The following is a 21,616-nucleotide window of genomic DNA, read 5'->3' as shown; positions in this document are numbered from 1 at the left end:
TACTATTTTTTCCCTACTCAAAATACTTCATATACTGAATTTCTAGCATATTTCCTGCTCCAGAAGCAGTCCTACATGGTAACCTATTACAGAGGACAGGATGCCAGGCAACAAACCTGATTAGCAACATACAGCTCCAAGTATAACAGGTAAAAAGGTTTCCCTGGGGGCTCAGCAATAATGAATCCACCTTCGACGCAAAAGATGCAGGACATGTGGGTTCGATCCCTAGGTTGGGAATATCCCCTGGAGGACAGCATGGCAACCCACTCCAGTGTGCTTGCTTGGAGAATCCCATGGACAGAGGAGCTTGGTGAGCTACAGTCCCAGGAGTCGCAAAGAGTTGGAGACGACTGAAGTGACTGAGCACGCATGCACATAATAAGTAAACACAGATATGGTTGGTTTGGTCCGAATGGTTGAAACTGGTCAAATGCAGAGGACAAAGATAATTTCCTTCTCAATGAACTAACTAATCCAGTCTCATGCTTCCAAACACGTAGACAAAACACCATCAGCATCACAATGACTTGTTTAGTTTCCATGATGGTCACATTTTATTTCTTCACCATAATTTTTGCTGATACTTATTGGTTATCAAAGTTATTTTGTTAATCTGATGCAATTTAGCAAAAGCACTTTATAAATCTATACATTTTCTAAGATGTGACCAACTTGTGAGTGTCCAGATTTTGAATTATCATAATAGTCAAATACTGAGAAATAATTGAGAGACTTGGGAAATGTTCACAGTCATTCTTACAGTGATTTAAGAAGAGTACAAATCAAAATGTAAAAGAAAGTAGTAAAAATGAAAATGATTTATAAAAAGAGAAGTTGTACTTCCACCCTTACCTGAAATATTTAATGCTCAGGCTTCTTACTGAATTTGGTAGTGGGAAGATGCGTCTTTTTAAAGAAATAAGCAGTCTTCAGTGTTTTTATAGCATTGGTTACTACAGAAATTATACTTCTTTTACTTCTTGTCTTGAAGGGTGAACAAAACAAACAAACTGAAATACTACAATGAATGGTAAACGATGAAAGGTTTACAGTACAAAAAACAGTGTAAAAAGGAAGACAAGTTTAAATATTGTTGTGTAAGAAAGTGATGAAAATAATACAAGAATGAGAATAAGTAAAATGATAGGCTGGAACATCTGGGAAGGTAAATGCAAAGACAAAAAGAAGAATTAATTAATAATAATTTTTAAAACTTAAGTTTATATCAACTAATCTACATATCCATTCAACTTAAAATAAAGACCCCTCCCTCATATATACTTACAAAGTCTGAAAGCCTACTGTTATATACATACTTTCTCTTACTCTGATTGCTATTTCTTTCTGAGAGTATCATTGAAAAAACACATGCGCAAAGTATTCAAAATCTGCAACAAGGAAATTAAAAACCAACTATTTGACATAATACATAGAGAAAAAAATCATTAACATTTCAAAATTCAACAAGTTTTATCATAAAACTTTTTATTTTTTTTAATAGCAAAGCAAAGCAGCATGCAAGATAAATAAGCAATAGGGTTGGGATTTTTCTAGTTGTGACTAACAGGCAGTTAATCTAATATCATGCTTCTGTGTATAAACTGATTTTTAGATGTAAACCTCTTGCGTGCCTTAAAAGCCATGCATGCTGTTGCTCTTCTGTGGGTTCTCCAATGGATACAAGATACCAGGCTTGCCAGAAGGGTAGTACTGCCTGTTTGTTTTGTAAACTCTCTTTTATGTGGTTAACTCTGACAAAATGCATTGGTTTTTGGCCACCATACCTGGCTAGAGGAGATCAGTCCAATTCATCAGATGTGCCTCTACAATTAGGATGAAGGAAAAATGCTGGTTTTCCCTGTTCGGGAATAGTTATTACTATTTCTCTGAGTTAGTGTTGCCTTGAGGCTAAAGTGTAACACTCCTTCCCCAGCCTGAGGGTCTTCTATAGAACGGACAGTGATTTTCTCTAGAAATAAATATCATGTTACTTTGACTGGTGGTAGGTACAACAGCGGCTTCTATCTGCTCCTCTTGTAGGGAGGGCTCCAGACACAAAAGCATCTCTCTTTAGCTGGTTCCCTGGTGGCTCAGCGGTAAAGAATCCGCCTGCCAATGCAAGAGATACAGGTTCGATCCCTGGATTGGGAAGATCCCCTGGAGAAGGAAATGGCACCCCACTCCAGTATTCTTGCCTGGGAAATCCCATGGACAGAGGAGCCAGGTGGGCTACAGTCCACGGGATCACATAGAGTCGGACACGACTGAGCGACTCAACAACCGCCACCACCACCAGTAGTGATGCATCAATACTGATCATTTAGTGATTTAAAAGTATGTTAAGCTTAATTTGAATCTCGGCTAGAAAACCACAGGCCAGCAATTGAAGATTTCTATTCGGGATCTTCCTGCGGCAAAATCTATTAGAATCAGTAGAGTTAATACTGAAAATGTCGACCTTCAATAATAATGTATCTTAGAAATCCTTTCATCTTTACACAAAAACTGGGGGAAGGGAGAGGTGGGTATATCTCTCTCTGAAACAGATCAGAGAGGGAACAATTAACTTAGCGATTGGATGACGAAAACCTCAGGCCTGAAGAAGGACAGGGTGAAAGAACAAGTGCGCCGTGGAGCTTCCAAGCCCAGAGAGGCTCTGAGCTGGGGTTTCCCTAAAGCGGGGCGTGGAGGTGGGTGCGCGGAGTCGCCCCTCCGGGGACCGCGGCTCCGCGAACCAGCCTCGCCAGCGCCGTGGCTCGCAATAGGCAGAACTGTACCTGACTCACGGATATGGGCTCCTCGGCGCCGGGGTCGTCGGCGGACTTGGGCACCTCGAGGCGGTCGATGAAGGTCTGCAGCTCCTTGCGGAAGGCCTTCATCTGCGCGTTGATGCGGTAGAGCAGCTCGTGCTCGCGGATGCGGCTGCCGTCGTCCTCCTCGTCCATGAGTCCGAACAGGTCCCCGTTGGCCACATAGATGCGCGCCTCGGTGATGATGGTGCTGGTGTCGGCGATGAGGCGGTCGATGGTCTTGCCCAGGCGCTCGGCCTCCGAGCGGATGTCCTTCATCTGCTGCCGGTCAGAGAAGCTTTTGGGCCAGGGCCCCGGCGGCGGCGCGGGGTAGAAGGAGCGGGTGGGCGTGAGGCAGCGGATGTTGCGCACCTCCTCTGAGTCGCTCTCGCCGCCGATAGGCCCTTCTCGCTTGCGATGCGGCGGCCGTGAGTCGTCATCACTCTCCTTTTTGCCCGCGTCGCTCTCGGCGTCGCTGTCACGCGGGCTGCCGCGGATGCCCAGGTGCGAGGCCAGGTCGTAGCGCTGCATGTTGGACATGAGCACGCGGTTCTCGTACTGCAGCTGCATGACCTTGCCGCTGAGCTCGTTAATTTGCAGGCGCGCCGCCTTCAGCTCCTCCTGCAGGGCCTCGGTCTTGGCGCTGTCGTGGTGCCGCGCGCTCTCGTGGCCCCCCGACTTGTATTTGTACTTGTTGAGCTCCGCCGTGATGCGCTTGTTTTGCTCTTCGAGGTCAGCCACGTTCCTACGCAGCAGCTCCGTCTCATCCTCCACCAGCTGCAGGTGCTGCCGCAGCTCCGACAGGGATTCGCTCTGCTCCCTCATCAGGGGGTTGGCCGAGCCGTTGAAGTCGTCACCCCGTAGGTCGTCCAGTTCCGCCTTCAGGCCTCGGTTCTCCACTTCCAGTTCGACGATCTTTCTGCCCAGGATGTTGGCTTCTTCCTCCACCAGCCTCAGCCGCAGCTTGAGCTCGGCTTCTCTGGTGCTGGGCGGGCCCCCGGCTTCTCCTTTGGGCAAAGGACTGTCCAGATCCCCGTAAAAGGATCGGTACTTCTGGAGCTCGTGTTCGAATCTGTCCTTTTCTTTGTCAATCTTGGCCATTTTCTTTCTCATCAGAGCGGCTTCTTCCTTCACGAACTGCAGCTGGCATTTCAGATCTTCATTGTCCTCCTCAATTGGGAAAAAGAAAAGGAAGGGGATAGGAGCTCATTTTTCATGTAAAGAAAGAAAACAACCAAAAAGGGACACCTGCGGAAATCATTCCCTTTCCTTGTAATTTAAGATTTAATGAGACAGAGGGAGAGACAGAGACATAGATGCTGTATGTTTTCTCCAAATCATTTAAATTCTTTGGCAAATAAAAGATCAGGACAATATTACATCCTGAAAACAAAAAGAGAAGGGAATATAAGAAGAGAAAAACTGTGGTCATCACTATTCACAAAATTATATGTTCCCAATGCATACCACTGGTTTTGACTGTCATTTTCAACAGTGTTCACTTTGTTTTGTTTTTCTTGCAGTTTGAATTCCCCAGAATGCAGTAAATATGAAAAACATTCCCTGGAAGGAAGATGTGGTTGGTATGTACTCCCTGCCATTTATTGAGCTCTGACTCTTAGCCGGAGTCTATAAAGTTCTCAACATATATGACCTAATTTAATGTGTAGAGTAAATTCAGTAGTACGTATTACAAGAACTGGTTTAAAGATGTTCAACAAATTGTTCAAGGTTACATGGCTATTAAGTAGCAGAGGACCGAGGTGAAATTTGAATTCAGTTCTGACATTAAGGCTCAGTTAGGCACATGATCACAGAGCCATACAGAAAATAATCTATCCACCATCTTTATTCAAGGGAGAATTGTTTTTACAGCCTTTAAAATAGGTAAAGTTTAACACAGGAATGGTCCATCCAAGAAGAAACTGGTTCCACCTAGATCACTTTTAAAATGGGATGTATTCCCATAAGTCTGAAATGGCTAGAACTGGTTCTGCCTGATGAAAGAATGGTAGAGTAGATCCTACAGAACAGGGGTCCCCAACCTTTGGGATCTAATGCTTGATTATCTGAGGTGGAGCTGATGTAATAATAATAGAAATAAAGTCCAATAAATGTTATGCACTTGAATCATCCTGAAATCATCCTCGCCCACTATGCCCTTGTCTGTGGAAAAAACTGTCTTCCATGAAAACTGGTTTCCCTGATAGCTCAGTTGGTAAAGAATCTGCCTGCAATGCAGGACACCTGGTTCAATTCCTGGGTCAGGAAGATCTGCTGGAGAAGGGATATGCTACCCACTCCAGTATTTTTGGGCTTCCCTTGTGGCTCAGATGGTAAAGAATCCACCTGCAATGCGGGAGACCTGGGTTCTACCCCTGGGTTGGGAAGATCCCCTGGAGAAGGGAAAGGCTACCCACTGCAGTATTCTGGCCTGGAGAATTCCATGGGGTCTCAAAGAGTCAGACACGATCGAGTGACTTTCACTTTCACTTTTCATGAAAACTGGTCCCTGGTGCCAAGAAGGTTGGGGACTGCTGCTATAGAAGTTCTTCTCACACATTTGTGGGCACCCTTCAAACCCTAATCATTAACTAAATGGAAAATTACAAACAGAAAAATGGAAATCAACTCTTTCTCTGAAAGCCAATATAAAAGCACATTATAATGTTCAAGGACATATTTCCTAAGGACGATTTCCCCAAATTCTCTTTTAAGCAGGAACTTTGGGCATATCATGTGACTTTGGCGGACTTTGGTTTCTTTATTTCAAAAAATGGGAATAAAAATGCCTTTCTTTTCCAGCACTGAGTCAGCTGTGTTTGAGGTGAATTCTGGTAAAAATGTAGCAACCACGGAAGGTGAAGGTGAGGAGAATAACGAGCTTCTGCCAGGGATGCTCAGTAAATACAGCCCAGAGCTTTCCAGATGGAAGAGAGGGAGAGTGGGGCACGGGCTCTTATGCTCCCATCCACTAATGAGAATTAGTATGAAGGTCTGAGAGCTGCTGAATGTGCAGAGCCTTAATGTCACATTCTTTATATCATTACATCTTCATACTAGCCCCACGAGGAAGCTGATATACAAAATCTACTTTATAGATAGGGCAGCTTCACGGAAGAGCCCAAGTTAATGTGACAGAGCACATCTGTATTCAGACTGATTCTCAAAATCATGTTTTTCCACTGCACATGATGCCTCTAGAAACGATGTGCAAAAGGAAAAAAGTAGGACAATGAGTTAAAATAACAAAATCAGATGTGTTGGCTTGTATGCTTTCCTCTAGAAGGGGTTCACAAGAAAGGAGAGAAGCCCAGAGAGATGAGAGAACCCCAGGAGCACAGTGAGATAAAGGGGTTAAGAATATATGTCACAGGAAGATTAGATATGAAAATCCATTTCACCAGGAAAGAAAGAAGCTGCCTTGTAAGAGACTATGTGTGGGGGTCCCCTGGACTAATTCAGTGAGAATGAAACCAAGGACATATTGTGTGTGTTAGTTACTCAGTCATGTCCGACTCTATGCAATCCCATGGACTGTAGCCCCCTAGGCTCCTCTGTCCATGAGAGTCTCCAGGCAAGAATATTGAAGTCGATTGCCAAGCCCTCCTCCAGGGGATCTTCCCAACCCAGGCATTGAACCCGGGTCTTCTGCATTGCAGGTGGACTCTTTACCATCTGAGGCACAAGCCTAAGGACCTATCACAGTGTCTAATATCACATCAGCAGAAGAGTCAAAGATAACCCTGATGTTTTTGAGCTTAGGTGTCTTGATGAATTGTGTTGCCAATAACAGGAACAGAGACTGAACAAAAAGGATCAGCTTTTAGGGGAAGAATATGGGTTTAAGTATATTAAAATGTTGCCTTTGAGGTGTGTCCGCAGAGGGATACCCAGTAGAAACATCTATCAGTGGGAATCTCAGGCCCACGATTAGCAAGATTACAGCCCTGGACCCGGAGACAGCTTGGGCCCAGAGAGGAGGACATGAGGATGAGATGCACAGAGGTGATGGCTGAGGCTATTGCAATGGCTTCAGAGGCAATCAAAGGGGAGAAGAAAAGAAAGGGAGACTGAAAAGAAATGATCAAAAGTTGGAGCCCGGAGCAAGACAAAGTCATTAAAGCCAAGAATTGGAAATAATGCTTGAAGAGAAAGGTGACCAACAATATGCATGCCGAATATGCTTTTATCTAGACTAGATTCTGTCAGGAAGTAAGAGTAGGTGAGATGGGGAAACCAGCTAGGCTCCATGTTCTGTCAAAGTCCTTGACTGCAAGGAAGGCCTTTAGCTGCTAGTAAAAAAAAATGTTCACATAACACTGCAGTTTGAATCTAACTAAAACAGCAACACAGTTTAATATATAAGTCATAGATTAGAATAGAATGACAAGCAAATATAAAAGAGGAAGATATCTCATTTGTGTATATGTAAGCTCTCCTGTCCATTCTTTCATTCCATTTCATGCAATGAAAACATTAGAAGTATGTTATGAGTTGGACATGTATTCCATGTAGCAAAGTCATGAATCCTGTATGTCAATGTGCCTTGCATCCTGTATGTCAGAATCCTGTATGTCAAGGTACCTTGTATCCTCATCCTGTAACCCAAGTATTGTAGGCACCATTTGGAACTGGGCAGGGAAATCCCATACGTAAATGTGAATCAGTAAATCAGAGATTGTATGGAAAGTGCCTGGTTGAAATGTAACTGATCAGAAATGTTTGCTCCTATTTTTCACAACTAATGGCAGTCAAGAAACATTACAATGCTTTGAGATGCAAAGCAAGTTATCTTTTTTGTGTGTGTATGGTAAAGACTCACTCTTAAGAAGATATAACCATAAGAGGAAGGGGAACATTAAGATGATGAGGGCCCAAAGAAGAGAGCTGAGCTTAACTTTAACTTAGCCATTTCTAGAGCTAAACTGCACTCTAATAAATTAACTAATTGGAAAAGACCTTGATGCTGGGAAAGGCTGAGGGCATGAGGAGAAGGGGACGACAGAGGATGAGATGGTTGGATGGCATCACTAACTCAATGGACACGAGTTTGAGCAAACTCTGAGAGATAACGAAGGACAGGGAAGCCTGGTGTGCTGCATAATCCATGGGGTCGCAAAGAGTCAGACACAACTGAGTGACTGAACAACAACAACAACTCATTTAATCTGTGCAACAACTCTCTATTATGACCCCATTTTAAGGATGAGGAAACACAGGCATAGAAAGAATAAGTAACTTGTCTAAGGTCATGTAGCTGGTATATGGCAGAGATTTCCATGTAGGCAACCCAGTCCTAAAGTTACTGTTTTTAACTGCTCTGCAAGACCATTTCTCAGTATATAAAGTCACTGTGCCGCTGGAGGAATATGTGGGGAATACGTAAAAGAAAGTGAACAAAATGAAATACAAAGCTATCCAATAGTAGCAGGTTGAACCGTATGAAATAGCCATTTGTGTAGGTCAGAATCAACAGTATGTTGGCAATTTCATATGGCTCATCTAGAAAAGGGGTACATGGAAGTATTCAAAAGTGTGTATTGATCCTACTCCAGAGTGCCAGACATTAGACACTGATGAGCACAAGCTGAATAAGATGGTCCCTGGCTACAGTATGGGGGCTTCCCTGGTGGCTCAGAGGGTAAAGAACCTGCCTGCAATGCAGGCCCCAGGTCCCACTGAAAAGCTAATGAAAGCTGCATGTGTCTTTTGGAGAAAAGTGCCTACATGCACATGGAGTGGGGGTCCACAGTACCAGGAACAAGCACTTAAGGATTCCTGGATTAGAGAATATGGGTGAAAAGAATAAATAAACTTTAACACGGGAAGTATAAGAATAGGACAAACATAAGTTAAAACTGAACTGAACCGAACTGAACTGAAGTTAAAAAAAATAAACTGTTGGTTAAGCTGACTTAAGACTTTAAAGCAAGGAGTATAAAGCACCTTCTCCCTAAATGAGGTTGGGGAAGAAAATTGATGGATAAAATTATGGCAAGACAGAGTTAGAGAGTTGTGGTGACAGAGCATATATGAACTTATTAAGGGAGGATGAGACAGGTACAGATTGTAAAGAATCCACCTGCAATGCAGGAGACCTGGGTTTGATCCCTGGGTGGGAAAGATCCCCTGGAGAAGGGAATGGCTACCTACTCAAGTATTCCTGCCAGGGAAATCCCATAGACAGAGCAGCTTATTGGCTATAGTCCATGGGTTTGCAAAGAGCTGGACACGACTTAAGCAACTTAGCATGCATGCACAAGACAGTTACAAAAGGGAGACGACTTTGGTAGAAGACTTGGGATTCTAGAACTGCTGAGGCCTATAAATGTTCATGTCAGTACCAAGGGGAAAATGAACAGAGAGGGCAGAGAGAGAACAGGAAACTTAACAATTACTATGTTATGCTTTTAAAAAAGAATGAGATCAACTTTTTCAAATTTGAATATTTAAACATTGCTTTAGTTAAAATTATTACCAAATGAGAAAATACCTTGTAAGAATGAAAAAAAAAATACATATGCTATAGTATTATAGATCCCAGTTTACACCTTAAAGAATAAATATTTAGCCAAGTAATTTTAGCGAGCCATAATGTCATAGCTCGGAGAAGGCAATGGCACCCCACTCCAGTACTCTTGCCTGGAAAATCCCGTGGATGGAGGAGCCTGGTAGACTGCAGTCCATGGGGTCACTAAGAGTCGAACACGACTGAGCAACTTCACTTTCACTTTTCACTTTCATGCATTGGAGAAGGAAATGGCAACCCACTCCAGTGTTCTTGCCTGGAGAATCCCAGGGACGGGGGAGCCTGGCGGGCTGCCGTCTATGGGGTCACACAGAGTCAGACACGACTGAAGTGACTTAGCATAGCATAGCAATGTCATAGCTGACCCTAAATATCTCGTCTTCTGTTTTAAAATCTCCTTTATTACATCCACCAGCACCTCTGCTCACCATAAAGCTAGTCTTTACTGTAGCTGTTCTAGGTTCTTAACATGCCCATGTTGAGGACATGTTTTAAGTTTTATTTTTATTCTTTCATTTCTTTTCTTGGCTCCCCCAATCATGGTAGAGAGAATTACTTCATTCTGGGACTCTCCAAAACCATCATGAGTCTCTCTTTTCCCTCTGCCATCTTTCCTACAGCATTCCTTTCTTTCTCCTCTCCTGATACTATAGGAACAGCTATTCTAATGTCCTTATTAATTATGGGTGAACAAGATTAGCACCATGGGTACAGTTCTTAAATGCAGCAACGCATAAAGGACTAAAGACATTTTGCTATGTGATTACAATACAGAAGCAATAGTAACAGGAATGTTAGTGGTAGTTTTTTAAGCAAAGATACTGAATGTTTTATATTGCCTCCTGCATTTATAGCTACACAATGGATACACATAATGTAATTCTGTTTTACACAAGTATGTCTCGTTAATATGTCTACATATGAAGTGAAGTCGCTCAGTCGTGTCCGACTTGTCATGACCCCATGTACTGTAGCCTACCAGGCTCTTCCGTCCATGGAATTTTCCAGGCAAGAGTACTGGAGTGGGTTGCCATTTCCTTCTCCAGAAGATCTTCCCAACCCAGGGTTCGAACCCAGGTCTTCTGCATTGCAGGCAGAAGCTTTACCATCTGAGCTACCAGGGAAGCCCTGGTACAGGGAAGCCCAGAGAAGCCCTATATGTCTACATATAGATGTAGCTTATCATTATGTACATTTAGAGGTGTTTGATGTACTAGTTGAAATTTTATTTCCACATACCTCTGTGGGAGTCTGCTGAGCCTTTTTTTCAGATTTTGGCAAATCTTTGCTTCCTCTTCTCTTTAAAGATAGCTGAAACAAAGCATGAATAGGTTTAGTTTGATAAACTACAATTTAAATTCAATTTTAGTTTTAAGAGTTCTAATCTCCTATGATTAAAAAAAAAAAAGCCAAATAAAAAGTTCAATAATCGTAAGAGAGGGAAAAAATCCAAACCATATATATCTTACTTTGGATGGGAGTATATATCACAATAGAAGGATAGCTGGCAATTATCATGTTGAACTGAGAAATAGAGGAAAACTACTGTAACAATGCAGAAAAGCAACTTGGAGGAAATTTAGATCAATAACTTAATATACTTATATTGCAAATGAAAGCAAATCCTTGTTATCATTCTACATCATGGAAGAAAAAAAAAAGAAGAAAGTATTATTTCTGGTTGGACTTAAGGTTGTTATAAGATTATCAAGACCAACTCTCAGTGGATTTATATAGAATTTGAAGAATCTTGCTCTTTCCTAATCACTCACTCATGTAAACAAATATGATACACATGTCCATGTACACACTTACACACGTGTAATACAGTTGGGAGTGGTAGGGGTTACAGTGAAATGGAGGCATCATGCTTTTTCTAAAGGAGCAGGATGATGAGAAGGAATTAGAAATGTAGGCTTTTTCAAAAGAAGCTGGAGATTTGGATAGTTATGTAAAATCTTCCACGTTTTACTTAACTGAAATTCAAACAAACAACACTTTGCAGGTCAAAAAAAATACACATTGAGTGCCAAATCCTCTGAGACCAGCAGTGTTTGATCTCTGGTGCTCGGTTCCATTTCTCACCACCAGTAAAGTCATTCTGTATGAGTAAGAATCCATATGTATGAAAATCTATCATGTACCAAATATTGAGCTGGACACACAAGGATCAAACATATAATGTACCGACCACCAGTAAGTTCACAACCTGGCGAGGAAGACAGAGATACAAATGCAAACAATTTAGTGCAAGTTGGCAAATGCCATGCTTTAGGTTCTGTAAAGAAAGGACTTTGTCTCAGTGTGGCATCTCCACCATGAGAATAATGGTTGCCACAGAGCAGATGTTGAAACGAAATATTTGCTGAACTAATGAGTGAATGTGAAATATGAGATTCTGAGGTCAAAAAGGAGGATGGCGGTACAGGCTGACAGTAAAGGCAGGCTCGGTTTCTCAAAAGAACAGGCTTCATGAATTTGCCAAGAACTGCAAATTAAATTCCTCACATGCTAATTTCTAACCCATTTCCAGTGTTAAACACAGGCATATGTTCAGGTTGCAACTGCTTTCATTCAGTATAAAATGGTAACTACAGAGCCAAATGAATAGTCTACGTGGTTATTTATTTCTCTTTTACAGAAATTCTCCATGTTGCTTGTATAATTTTCTTAGAAGCTGTGGGGACTGATTCACCATAACCAAAAGTGATTTAGGAATGAAGCAGCAAAAACTGTCTCAAGAAAACCAGGAATACAGTAAGCCATCACTAGGGACTCGTGGAACCATCTGTACAGGGGCTATCTATGAAGACATGCCTAAGTTCATTTTATTAAATATTTATGGAATGCTCTTACTTTGAATTTATTCCATTATATGTTTATCTAGTGCTTGCTAATGTACTTCATGAAAGTGAAAGTGAAGTCGCTCAGTCATGTCCGACTCTTTGCGACTACCAGGCTTCTCTGTCCATGGGATTCTCCAGGCAAGAATAGTTGAGTGGGTTACCATTTCCTTCTCCAGGGGATCTTCCCGACCCAGGGATCAAAACCAGGTCTCCCACACTGGAGGCAGACGCTTAACCTCTGAGCCACCAGGGAAGCAGTACGATAATAACACTAACACAGTTTCTGCTCATTATGATTTTCCTGATTTACTTAACAAATGGTCTGTTCAGTCTGCAATTTAATAGTGTGGTGAAAGCAATGATAATGTAGAAGCAATATTAACTGGCATTGAGTACTATTCATATCAAACACAATTTTTTTAAGTTTACTTTGTAAATGATAAGGGGCTTCCCAGGTGGCACTAGTGGTAAAGAACTTGCCTGCCAATGCAGGAGACTATGAGATATGGGTTCAGTCCCTGGGTTGAGAAGATCCCCTGGAGAGCAACCCACTCCAGTATTCTTGCTTGGAGAATCCCTGGACAGAGGAGCCTGGCAGGCTATGGTTCATAGGGTTGCAGAGTCGTGCAACCCAGAATCGTTGTATGACTGAAGCATCTTAGCACAAACATAGATGGTAAAAATAAAGCTGAGAGAGGTTAATTAGATTATTTAAAGCAGTGGTTCTCCAAGTATGGTCCCCACAGTAACATCATCAGTGTCACTTGGAAACTTGTTATTTGTGTAAATTCTCAGGACCCATCCCAGAACTACTGAATCAGAAAGTCAAGAGATGGGGACCAGTGAGCCATGGTTTAGCCAGCTCTCCAGGTGATTCTGATGCATGATAAAGTTTGAGAAACACTAGTCTAAAGTCACTGCTTGGTAAGTAGCAAAATCAGGCCTTGACCCAAGTCTTTCTGATCTTTTGTTGCTGTTGTTGTTCAGTCACCAGGTCATGTCCAACTCTTTGTGACTCCATGAACTGCAGCACCCCCGGCTTCCCTGTCCTTCACTAACTCCTGGAGTTTGCTCAAACTCATGTCCAATGAGTTGGTGATGCTATCTAACCATCTCATCATCTGTTGCCCCCTTCTCCTTTTGCTTCAGTCTTTCCTAGCATCAGGGCCTTTTCCAATGAATCAGCTCTTCGCATCAGGTAGCCAAGGTATTGGAGCTTCAGCTTCAGGATCAGTCCTTCCAGTGAATATTCAGGGATGATTTCCTTTGGAATTGACTGGTTTGACCTCCTTGCAGCCCAGGGGACTCTGAAGAGTCTTCTCCAGTACTATAATTCAAAAGCATCAATTCTTTGGTGCTCAGCCTTTTTTATGGTCTAACTCTCACCTCCATACATGACTACTAGAAAAACCATAGGTTTGACTATATGGACCTTTGTTGGCAAAGTGATGTCTTTGCTTTTTTAATATGCTGTCTGGTTTTATCATAGCTTTCCTTCCAAGGAGCAAGCATCTTTTAATCTCATGGCTATGATCACCATCCATGGTGATTTTGGAGCCCAAGAAAATAAAATCTGTCACTGCTTCCACTTTTTCCCCTTCTATTCATCATGAAGTGATGGGACCAGATGCCATGATCTTAGTTTTCTGAATGTTGAGTTTTAAGACAGCTTTTTCACTCTCCTCTTTCACTCTCATCAAGAGGCTCTTTAGTTCCTTTTCACTTTCTGCCATAAGAGTGGTATCCTCTACATTATCCAAGGTTGTTGATGTTTCTCCCAGAAATCTTGATTCCAGCAAGCTTGATTCTGATCTTTATTATTTACTAGACCACAAAGAAGAAAGGCTTGATCCAGCCTAGGGCTGGAGATGGAATGGGGAGCTAGAGATGATTTCCAGAAAGAAGTAGAATCTTATCTTGACTCTGGTAGATGAGGAGTAATACAGCATGGCACCCCACTCCAGTACTCTTGCCTGGAAAATCCCATGGACAGAGGAGCCTGGTAGGCTGCAGTCCTTGGGGTCGCTAGGAGTCAGGCACGACTGAGCGACTTCACTTTCACTTTTCACTTTCATGCATTGGAGAAGGAAATGGCAACCCACTCCAGTGTTCTTGCCTGGAGAATGGGCTCGCACAGAGTCGGACACGACTGAAGCGACTTAGCAGCAGCAGCAACACAGCCAAAGATGGAGAGGAGAGGAAAGAACAAAGCATTCCATGTAGAAAGACCATTGCTGGGACAAAGATATTTGGGATTCTGTAACAAAGTGTGAGGAGAGGGTGACATGGGATTTACTATCAGATCTTGAAGGACATTGAATAAAGCCTCGATTTTATTTCAGGAAGGTCAAACTATTGTCTTGATGTCAATTAGGACAATTAAGAAGTCTAATTATTAATTTATTACATTTCATTAGTAAATTAGAATAATTAATTAATGATTAGATTACATTATTAGGTTAATTGAATTTAATTGTTAAATCAAGTTATTAATGTTTTAAAGGAGTGTCCATAATCAGACTGTCATAGAAGAAATACAAAGACACAAAGGAAGCAGTCCAAATGACCATGAAGTAAAGGGATGACATTAAAGGGAAATGAGGGAAAGCATGCTCTAGTTCTGAGAACTTTTGGTGGGGGGAGGGGGGGGGCTTTGTTTTTTATTCACTACATAGATATAATATTTGTTGACCTCTAACCTAATATACTGGAGAAGGAAATGGCAACCCACTCCAGTATTCTTGCCTGGAATATTCCATGGATAGAAGAGCCTGGCAGGCTATAGTCCATGGGGTCGCAAAGAGCTGGACACAACTAAGCGAATGTGCATGCTGGCACAGCATGTATATGGTACTATCAGATCAGATCAGTCGCTCAGTCGTGTCCGACTCTCTGCGACCCCATGAATCGTAGCACGCCAGGCCTCCCTGTCCATCACCAACTCCCGGAGTTCACTCAGACTCACGTCCATCGAGTCAGTGATGCCATCCAGCCATCTCATCCTCTGTCGTCCCCTTCTCCTCCTGCCCCCAATCCCTCCCAGCATCAGAGTCTTTTCCAATGAGTCAACTCTTCGCATGAGGTGGCCAAAGTACTGGAGTTTCAGCTTTAGCATCATTCCTTCCAAAGAAATCCCGGGGCTGATCTCCTTCAGAATGGACTGGTTGCATCTCCTTGCAGTCCAAGGGACTCTCAAGAGTGTTCTCCAACACCACAGTTCAAAAGCATCAATTCTTCAGTGCTCAGCCTTCTTCACAGTCCAGCTCTCACATCCATACATGACCACAGGAAAAACCATAGCCTTGACTAGATGAACCTTTGTTGGGAAAGTAATGTCTCTGCTTTTGAATATGCTATCTAGGTTGGTCATAACTTTCCTTCCAAGGAGTAAGCGTCTTTTAATTTCATGGCTGCAGTCACCATCTGCAGTGATTTGGGAGCCCAGAAAAATAAAGTCTGACACTGTTTCCACTGTTTCCCCATCTATTTCCCAAGAAGTGCTGGGACCAGATGCCATGATCTTCATTTTCTGAATGTTGAGCTTTAAGCCAACTTTTTCACTCTCCTCTTTCACTTTCATCAAGAGGCTTTTGAGTTCCTCTTCACTTTCTATGGTACTATATGGTTATACAAATAGGATTGGGAAATATTTCACTCTCCCACCAAAGGGCTAACTATTTATGATGGTAAAAAGAATGCAGATGATTAACTAAATCAGTAGACAGAATTAACTCTATTTATTAATGAAGAACAAATAAAAGATGGAGAGAGGAAAAAAACAGCTATGATTCTCTTTTTTTTTCCTGTTTTTGGCTGTGTCCCTCAGCTTGTACAGCTTCCCTGGTGGCTCAGATGGTAAAGAATCCACCTGCAATGTGGGAGACCTGGGTTCAATCCCTGGGTTGGGAAGATCCCCTGGAGGAAGGCATGGCAACCCACTCCAATATTCTTGCCTGGAGAATCCAATAGACAGAGGAGCCTGGCAGGCTACAGTCCATGGGGTTGCAAAACGTCAGACACAACTGAGCAACTAAGCATAGCTCAGCTTTAGGATCTTAGTTCCCAGCCAGGGATTGAACATAGGCCGCCGGGGGTAAAAGCACAAAGCCTTGGCCACTGGACTGCCAGGGAATTCCCTATGACTCCGGATCTGCGGAAATCAGAGAAAATCACCCAAGAGGGCTGATATTTGAAGGATACATGACATTTCAACAGAAATAAAACCAAGTAAGCAACAAGGGCAAAGACGTGGAGAAATAAATGTGCTTTATAGATTTGCTGACTTATGAAAAGAAGTGATGGAGGTAGAGACACTGTAGAGTTGAGGTATAATGCTTCAGGGATTGAGGTCAGCATGTGGAGGTAAGAAATTTACACTTTATCCTGTGGGCAATGTTAAAATGAGCCCTCTGAATTAATATAGGAGAAATGCTGAAACTAGGCCATCTTTTCCTAAGAGGCATTTTCTATTTTACTTTTATTTAAATATCACTCAAGTGGGATGTCAAACTCAAATAGAATTCTGAGTAAAGGTTTCCCCCTGAATAAAAATATATTGCCTTTAAGGCACATCTAGGGCCACACATACCTTTAAGTAACACATTTAAATTTTCAATAAATATTTGACCATCTTTTCATATTCCAGTACATTTTTATTAACTTTCTGACTCCAGTGAAACAAAGACAAGAGATTCACTTGGGTAGAGAAAGCTGGAGAAGTAAGTGAAGTCTAAACAGCCTCTTTCCTATGAGGATAACATTTGTCACCTCCCTCCGCTCCCCATCATCCTGTCCCATCTTCATGTACTAAATCTAGGAACCTCTATAAGGGGACCAGTTTGGGAAGCTAGAGCTAAATCTCATATTGGTTCTCATAGAAGGCACTTCAGGTGACTCTCTAGAGAAATATACTGAAATCATGTCTTCTCCACATCATAATTCTTTGCATTCTTTTTATCCATGTCAAGGCCAAGAATTAGAGAGTTTTACCCCAAATTGTTTGCATAGCAATTATATAATTTGGACTTGTGTTCTAAAATGTTTCGAGACTGACTTCCTTCAGCGATTAAAATTTGGGTCATTTCTTAATATGTGGCATCTTTGTGCTTTTAGGATATTAAACAACAGAGAAGAACCTGCCTAAAATTCTATCTTTATACATGTTATATGTATAAAAATCTCCTGTGTTTTTTAATAAAATTAAAGAGAGGCCTATTTGCATAGCAATTAAATTAAGAAGGAAACCATAAGTGTATTAATATAGGATTTGTTTGTGTGTTAGTTACTCAGTGGTGTCCTACTCTTTGCGACCCCATGGACTGCCGCCCACCTCTGGGACAGCTGCCCAGGCTCCTCTGTCCATGGAATTTTCCTGGCAGGAATACCAGAGTGGGTTGTCATTCCCTTCTCTAGGGGATCTTCCTGTCCCAGGGATTAAACCCAGGTCTTTTGCATTACAGGCAGATTCTTTACCATCTGAGCTACAAGGGAAACCCAATATTGGATTTATGGAGCACTAAATGTATGCCACATACTTCTACAAATACTTGATATGTTCCCACTCACTTAATCTTACCAGTCTTAGGAATTTGCCACCATCATCTGAAGCAAACAAGAGATAAACCTCTCAGCTTGTGTTAGAGCCAGGATGTACATTATCCAGCTCACAACTCTTGCTCTGAACAAATACATTACATCCCACTGCTACTCCAAAAGAATTAAAGTACAGAGTTATATTATTTCTGGCCATATCCTTCTGCATGCTATTACACCATGGCTGCAGCTGCATGGGGTTTGGGGCACTGGTCTACAGAGATTACACAGGAGCAATGTATTTTCCTATTTTCAACATAGGAGTCGGCAGAAGTGACATATACACCCATTGGTTCTCACAGTTATCCTGTAAATGCTTGTGACTTCAGGGCAACATTGGAAGTGAGGCACGAGGATTTCTGACTAAAATCTAAGGAAAACTGAAAGGCAGGAAGTCCGGCTCTGCTACAGTCTGAATGTTTGTGTCTCCTCAAAATTCCTATCTTGAAATCCTAAAGCCTAAGATGGTGGTGACAGGAGATGGGGCCTTTGGGAGGTGCCCAGATCACGAAGGTGGAGCCTTCAAGAGTGCCCTTATTAAAAAGACTTCGGGCTTCCCAGGTAGTTTAGTGGTAAAGAATCCGCCTGCCAATGCAGGAGATGCAAGAGACCTGGGTTCGATCCCTGGGTTGGGAAGATCCCCTGGAGAAGGAAAGGGCAACCAACTCCAGTGTTCTTGCCTGGAGAATTCCATGGACAGAGGAGCCTGGTGGGCTGCAGTCCATGGGGTTGCAAAAGGGCTGGATGTGACTGAGCATGCACAAAGACAAATGCAGACAGAAAAGAGACCCCACAGAGCTCTCGAGCCTCTTCAGTCATGTGAGTATACTGGTTTGTGTCCTGGAAGAGGGTTCTCACTCGGCCATGCTGCCACCCTGATCTTGGACTTCCAGCACCCCAGACTGTGAGAAATAAATTTCTGCTTTTTATAAGCTAACCAAGCTAACCAGCCTGTGGTATTTTGTCACAGCAACACAGTTTGGAGGGAAGCAGGTGTGGCTCGGGTCACGAGAAGTCCTCCTCCCTCCCTTGGATTGCATCCTTGACACCTGGCAGAGGAGAGGCAGGTGAGCGTACCCAGAGATCTTGCCCAAGACCACATCCTCCGCTCTCTCCCCTAAACAAATGAGGCAGGGTCCTAAGCTTTCTGGGGCTTCCCTGGTGGCTCAGCGGTAAAGAAGCCACCTGTAACGGAGGAGACTTGGGTTCAGTCCCTGGGTCAGGAAGATCCCCTGGAGAAGGGAATGGCTACCCACTCCAGTATTCTTACTTGGGAGATCCCATGGACAGAGGAGCCTGGAGGGCTACAGACCATGGGGTCACAAAGAGTCAGACACAACTTAGATGCTGAGCATGCACGCACACTACCAAGAAGTTGGTAGGTTAAAACAAAATAATAAATAAAAGTCCACTTAAAAAATTCCATTTAAAGCTTAGTAGGGCTTCCCTGCTCACTCAGTGATAAAGAAGCTATCAATCTAGGAGACATGGGTTTGATTCCTGGTCCAGGAAGATCCCATATGTTCGGAGCAACTAAGCCCGCATGCCACAACTATTGAGCCTGTGCACTAGAGCCCAGGAATCTCAACTATTCAGCCCACATGCCCCAAATATTGAAGCCCTAGAGCCCATGCTCCACAACAGGAGAAGCCGCCACAGTGAGAAGCCCACACGCTGCAGCTAGAGAAAAGCCCAAGCAGCACCGAAGACCCAGCACAGCCAAAAAGTAAATAATAAAAAAAGAAAAACAACAAAGCTTAGAAAAACAAAATGTCTCTACTTTTTCAACAAAAGACTGAAGAGCAAAAGTATGTAGGAGCTGAAAAGTATTTAAAATGGGACATATGAAACACCTTTGTTCTGTTCTATTACTTCTAAAAAAAATTTCTTTTTTATCAATTCATTTTTCCAGAGTGATAAATTAAAATTCTAGGTCTCAAAATCATTTTGTAAAGATTATTTGGTCCCAACACTCTTTAATGGCCTATCTGCCTTTATGGCTTCTACTTACCAGTACCTTTTCAACAATTTCTCTTCTATCCCTGGCCCTGGAAGTCCCCAGAGTCTTGACACTCTTCCCCAAAGTCAATTCTTTTTTTTTTTTTTTGGCCATGTGGCATGCCCTGCAGGATCTTTGTTCCAGACCAGGGATCCAATCTGCATGCCCCTGAAGTGTGGAAGGATGGAGTCTTAACCCCTGGACAACCAGGGAAGTCCCCAAATTGCTTTCTTAAATGACCTTTGCCCTCAGTCATGCAAGGAACCAAGTTAATGACTCTCCTGACTCTTTCACTTGCCCTAGCCTTAGGGAAACAGCAATGTGGTAATTCTGATGTGAACTAAGTTGGTTTCCATGTAATATAATTCACCAGGGTTTTACAAAACAACCTGGAAATGATGTTCATAAAGGAACCTAACTTTGGGCTCCAACCAGTGTCTCTTATACATCAGATCTAAGACTTCATTAGTGATGAAGGCTTTCCACAGTAAAAACGTTTACAAAGCTGACTGTATTTCTCCCCTCCCAGTAGACAGCCCATTTGCAATGTGCCCCCATTAAGAGGCAGAGTCTTTTCCTGTACCTGTTCGAACCAGGTTGGCCTTGTGACCTGCTTTGACCAATAAAATATGGTAGGAGTAAAATGTGGTAGAAAAGATGACAAGCTAATTCTAACTACCCTCAAGAGATCTTGCTCATTTCTGCTCATTTTCTGTTGGTCTCATGCTGTCCCATATGACAGTCTGGGATAATGTGCTAGATGGAAAGAGTCACGTGGCCCAGTTATTTTCCATGGTCCTAGTCAATATCCAGCCAACTCCCAGAAGCAGAACCTCCCAACTAACTGGCCGCTGCTGCTGCTGCTAAGTCACTTCAGTCGTGCCCGACTCTGTGCGACCCCATAGACGGCAGCCCATCAGACTCCCCTGTCCCTGGGATTCTCCAGGCAAGAACACTGGAGTGGGTTGCCATTTCCTTCTCCAATGCATGAAAGTGAAAAGTGAAGTCACTCAGTCATATCCGACTCCTAGCGACCCCATGGACTGCAGCCTACCAGGCCCCTCTGTCCATGGGATTTTCCAGGCAAGGGTACTGGAGTGGGTTGCCATTGCCTTCTCCAACTAACTGGCAGATGACCACTAATATGTTTGGAGACCCAACTGAGACCAGAATAATCTATATAGAGAGCAAAATAATTGGGCAAATAAATGACGGTTGTTTAATGCCACTAAGTTTTGTGATAGTTTGTTGCATATAAAAATCTATTTCATTTACCAAACGTTTTTCACCATTGAAATTGAAAAATGATTCAGTTAAGTTTAAAAAAACAAATCCTTTACTCAAACCCCAGAAAAGCAAAAGACATATGTAAGAAGCCAGGAAAAAAAAGTTGAAGGGAGGGTCAAAAAACATAGGAAAAAATAAAACTCAATATACTTTCTTTGTTCTTACCTTGCCCCTACTTGTGTCAGTATTTTGATTCCATAAAATATTTTTTAAATAAAACTGAGCTTTAGATAAGTTATCATAAAAGCTCACCTTCCAGTTTTAAAATGCAGATACTTAAGATGCTTCTTTTCATAAAAGAAGGTGTTTAATTAGCACCAAAGGTGTGATACAAGTTAAATGCTAATAAAGTTCATCCTAACAGTCAAGCTTAATGCAGGGTCTGGCTCAGCATATTTTTGAAATACTTCTATTTGAACTTAGTTTTTATTCTTCTTTTTAAAGAAATGATATATATATCTTTACAGTGCTTCCCTGGATCCAGGTTTTTGTCCTTTTGTTTCTATAGTCTTCTCAGGCAAGGCAAGAAAAGAAATCTTGCAAGATGCCCTAATTAAGTCAATATGCA

General features: G+C 42.4%; 1 protein-coding gene across 1 annotated transcript in view; it reads right to left on the bottom strand.

Moving 5' to 3' along the window:
* Positions 1-1,049: 1,049 nt before the first annotated feature.
* Positions 1,050-21,616, bottom strand: part of SOGA3 (SOGA family member 3) — a 45,676-nt gene continuing 25,109 nt past the window's right edge. The window contains 3 exon segments of the mRNA XM_010861948.1: positions 1,050-1,160; positions 2,781-3,962; positions 10,564-10,635. Of these exon segments, the coding sequence (XP_010860250.1) occupies positions 1,050-1,160; positions 2,781-3,962; positions 10,564-10,635 (1,365 nt within the window).

The sequence above is a fragment of the Bison bison genome, unplaced genomic scaffold, assembly GCF_000754665.1.
Source record: "Bison bison bison isolate TAMUID 2011002044 unplaced genomic scaffold, Bison_UMD1.0 scf7180017864473, whole genome shotgun sequence".
NCBI classification, from domain to species: domain Eukaryota; kingdom Metazoa; phylum Chordata; class Mammalia; order Artiodactyla; family Bovidae; genus Bison; species Bison bison.
Note: the sequence above shows the minus strand (reverse complement) of the source record. Positions and strands in the feature narration are given on the sequence as shown.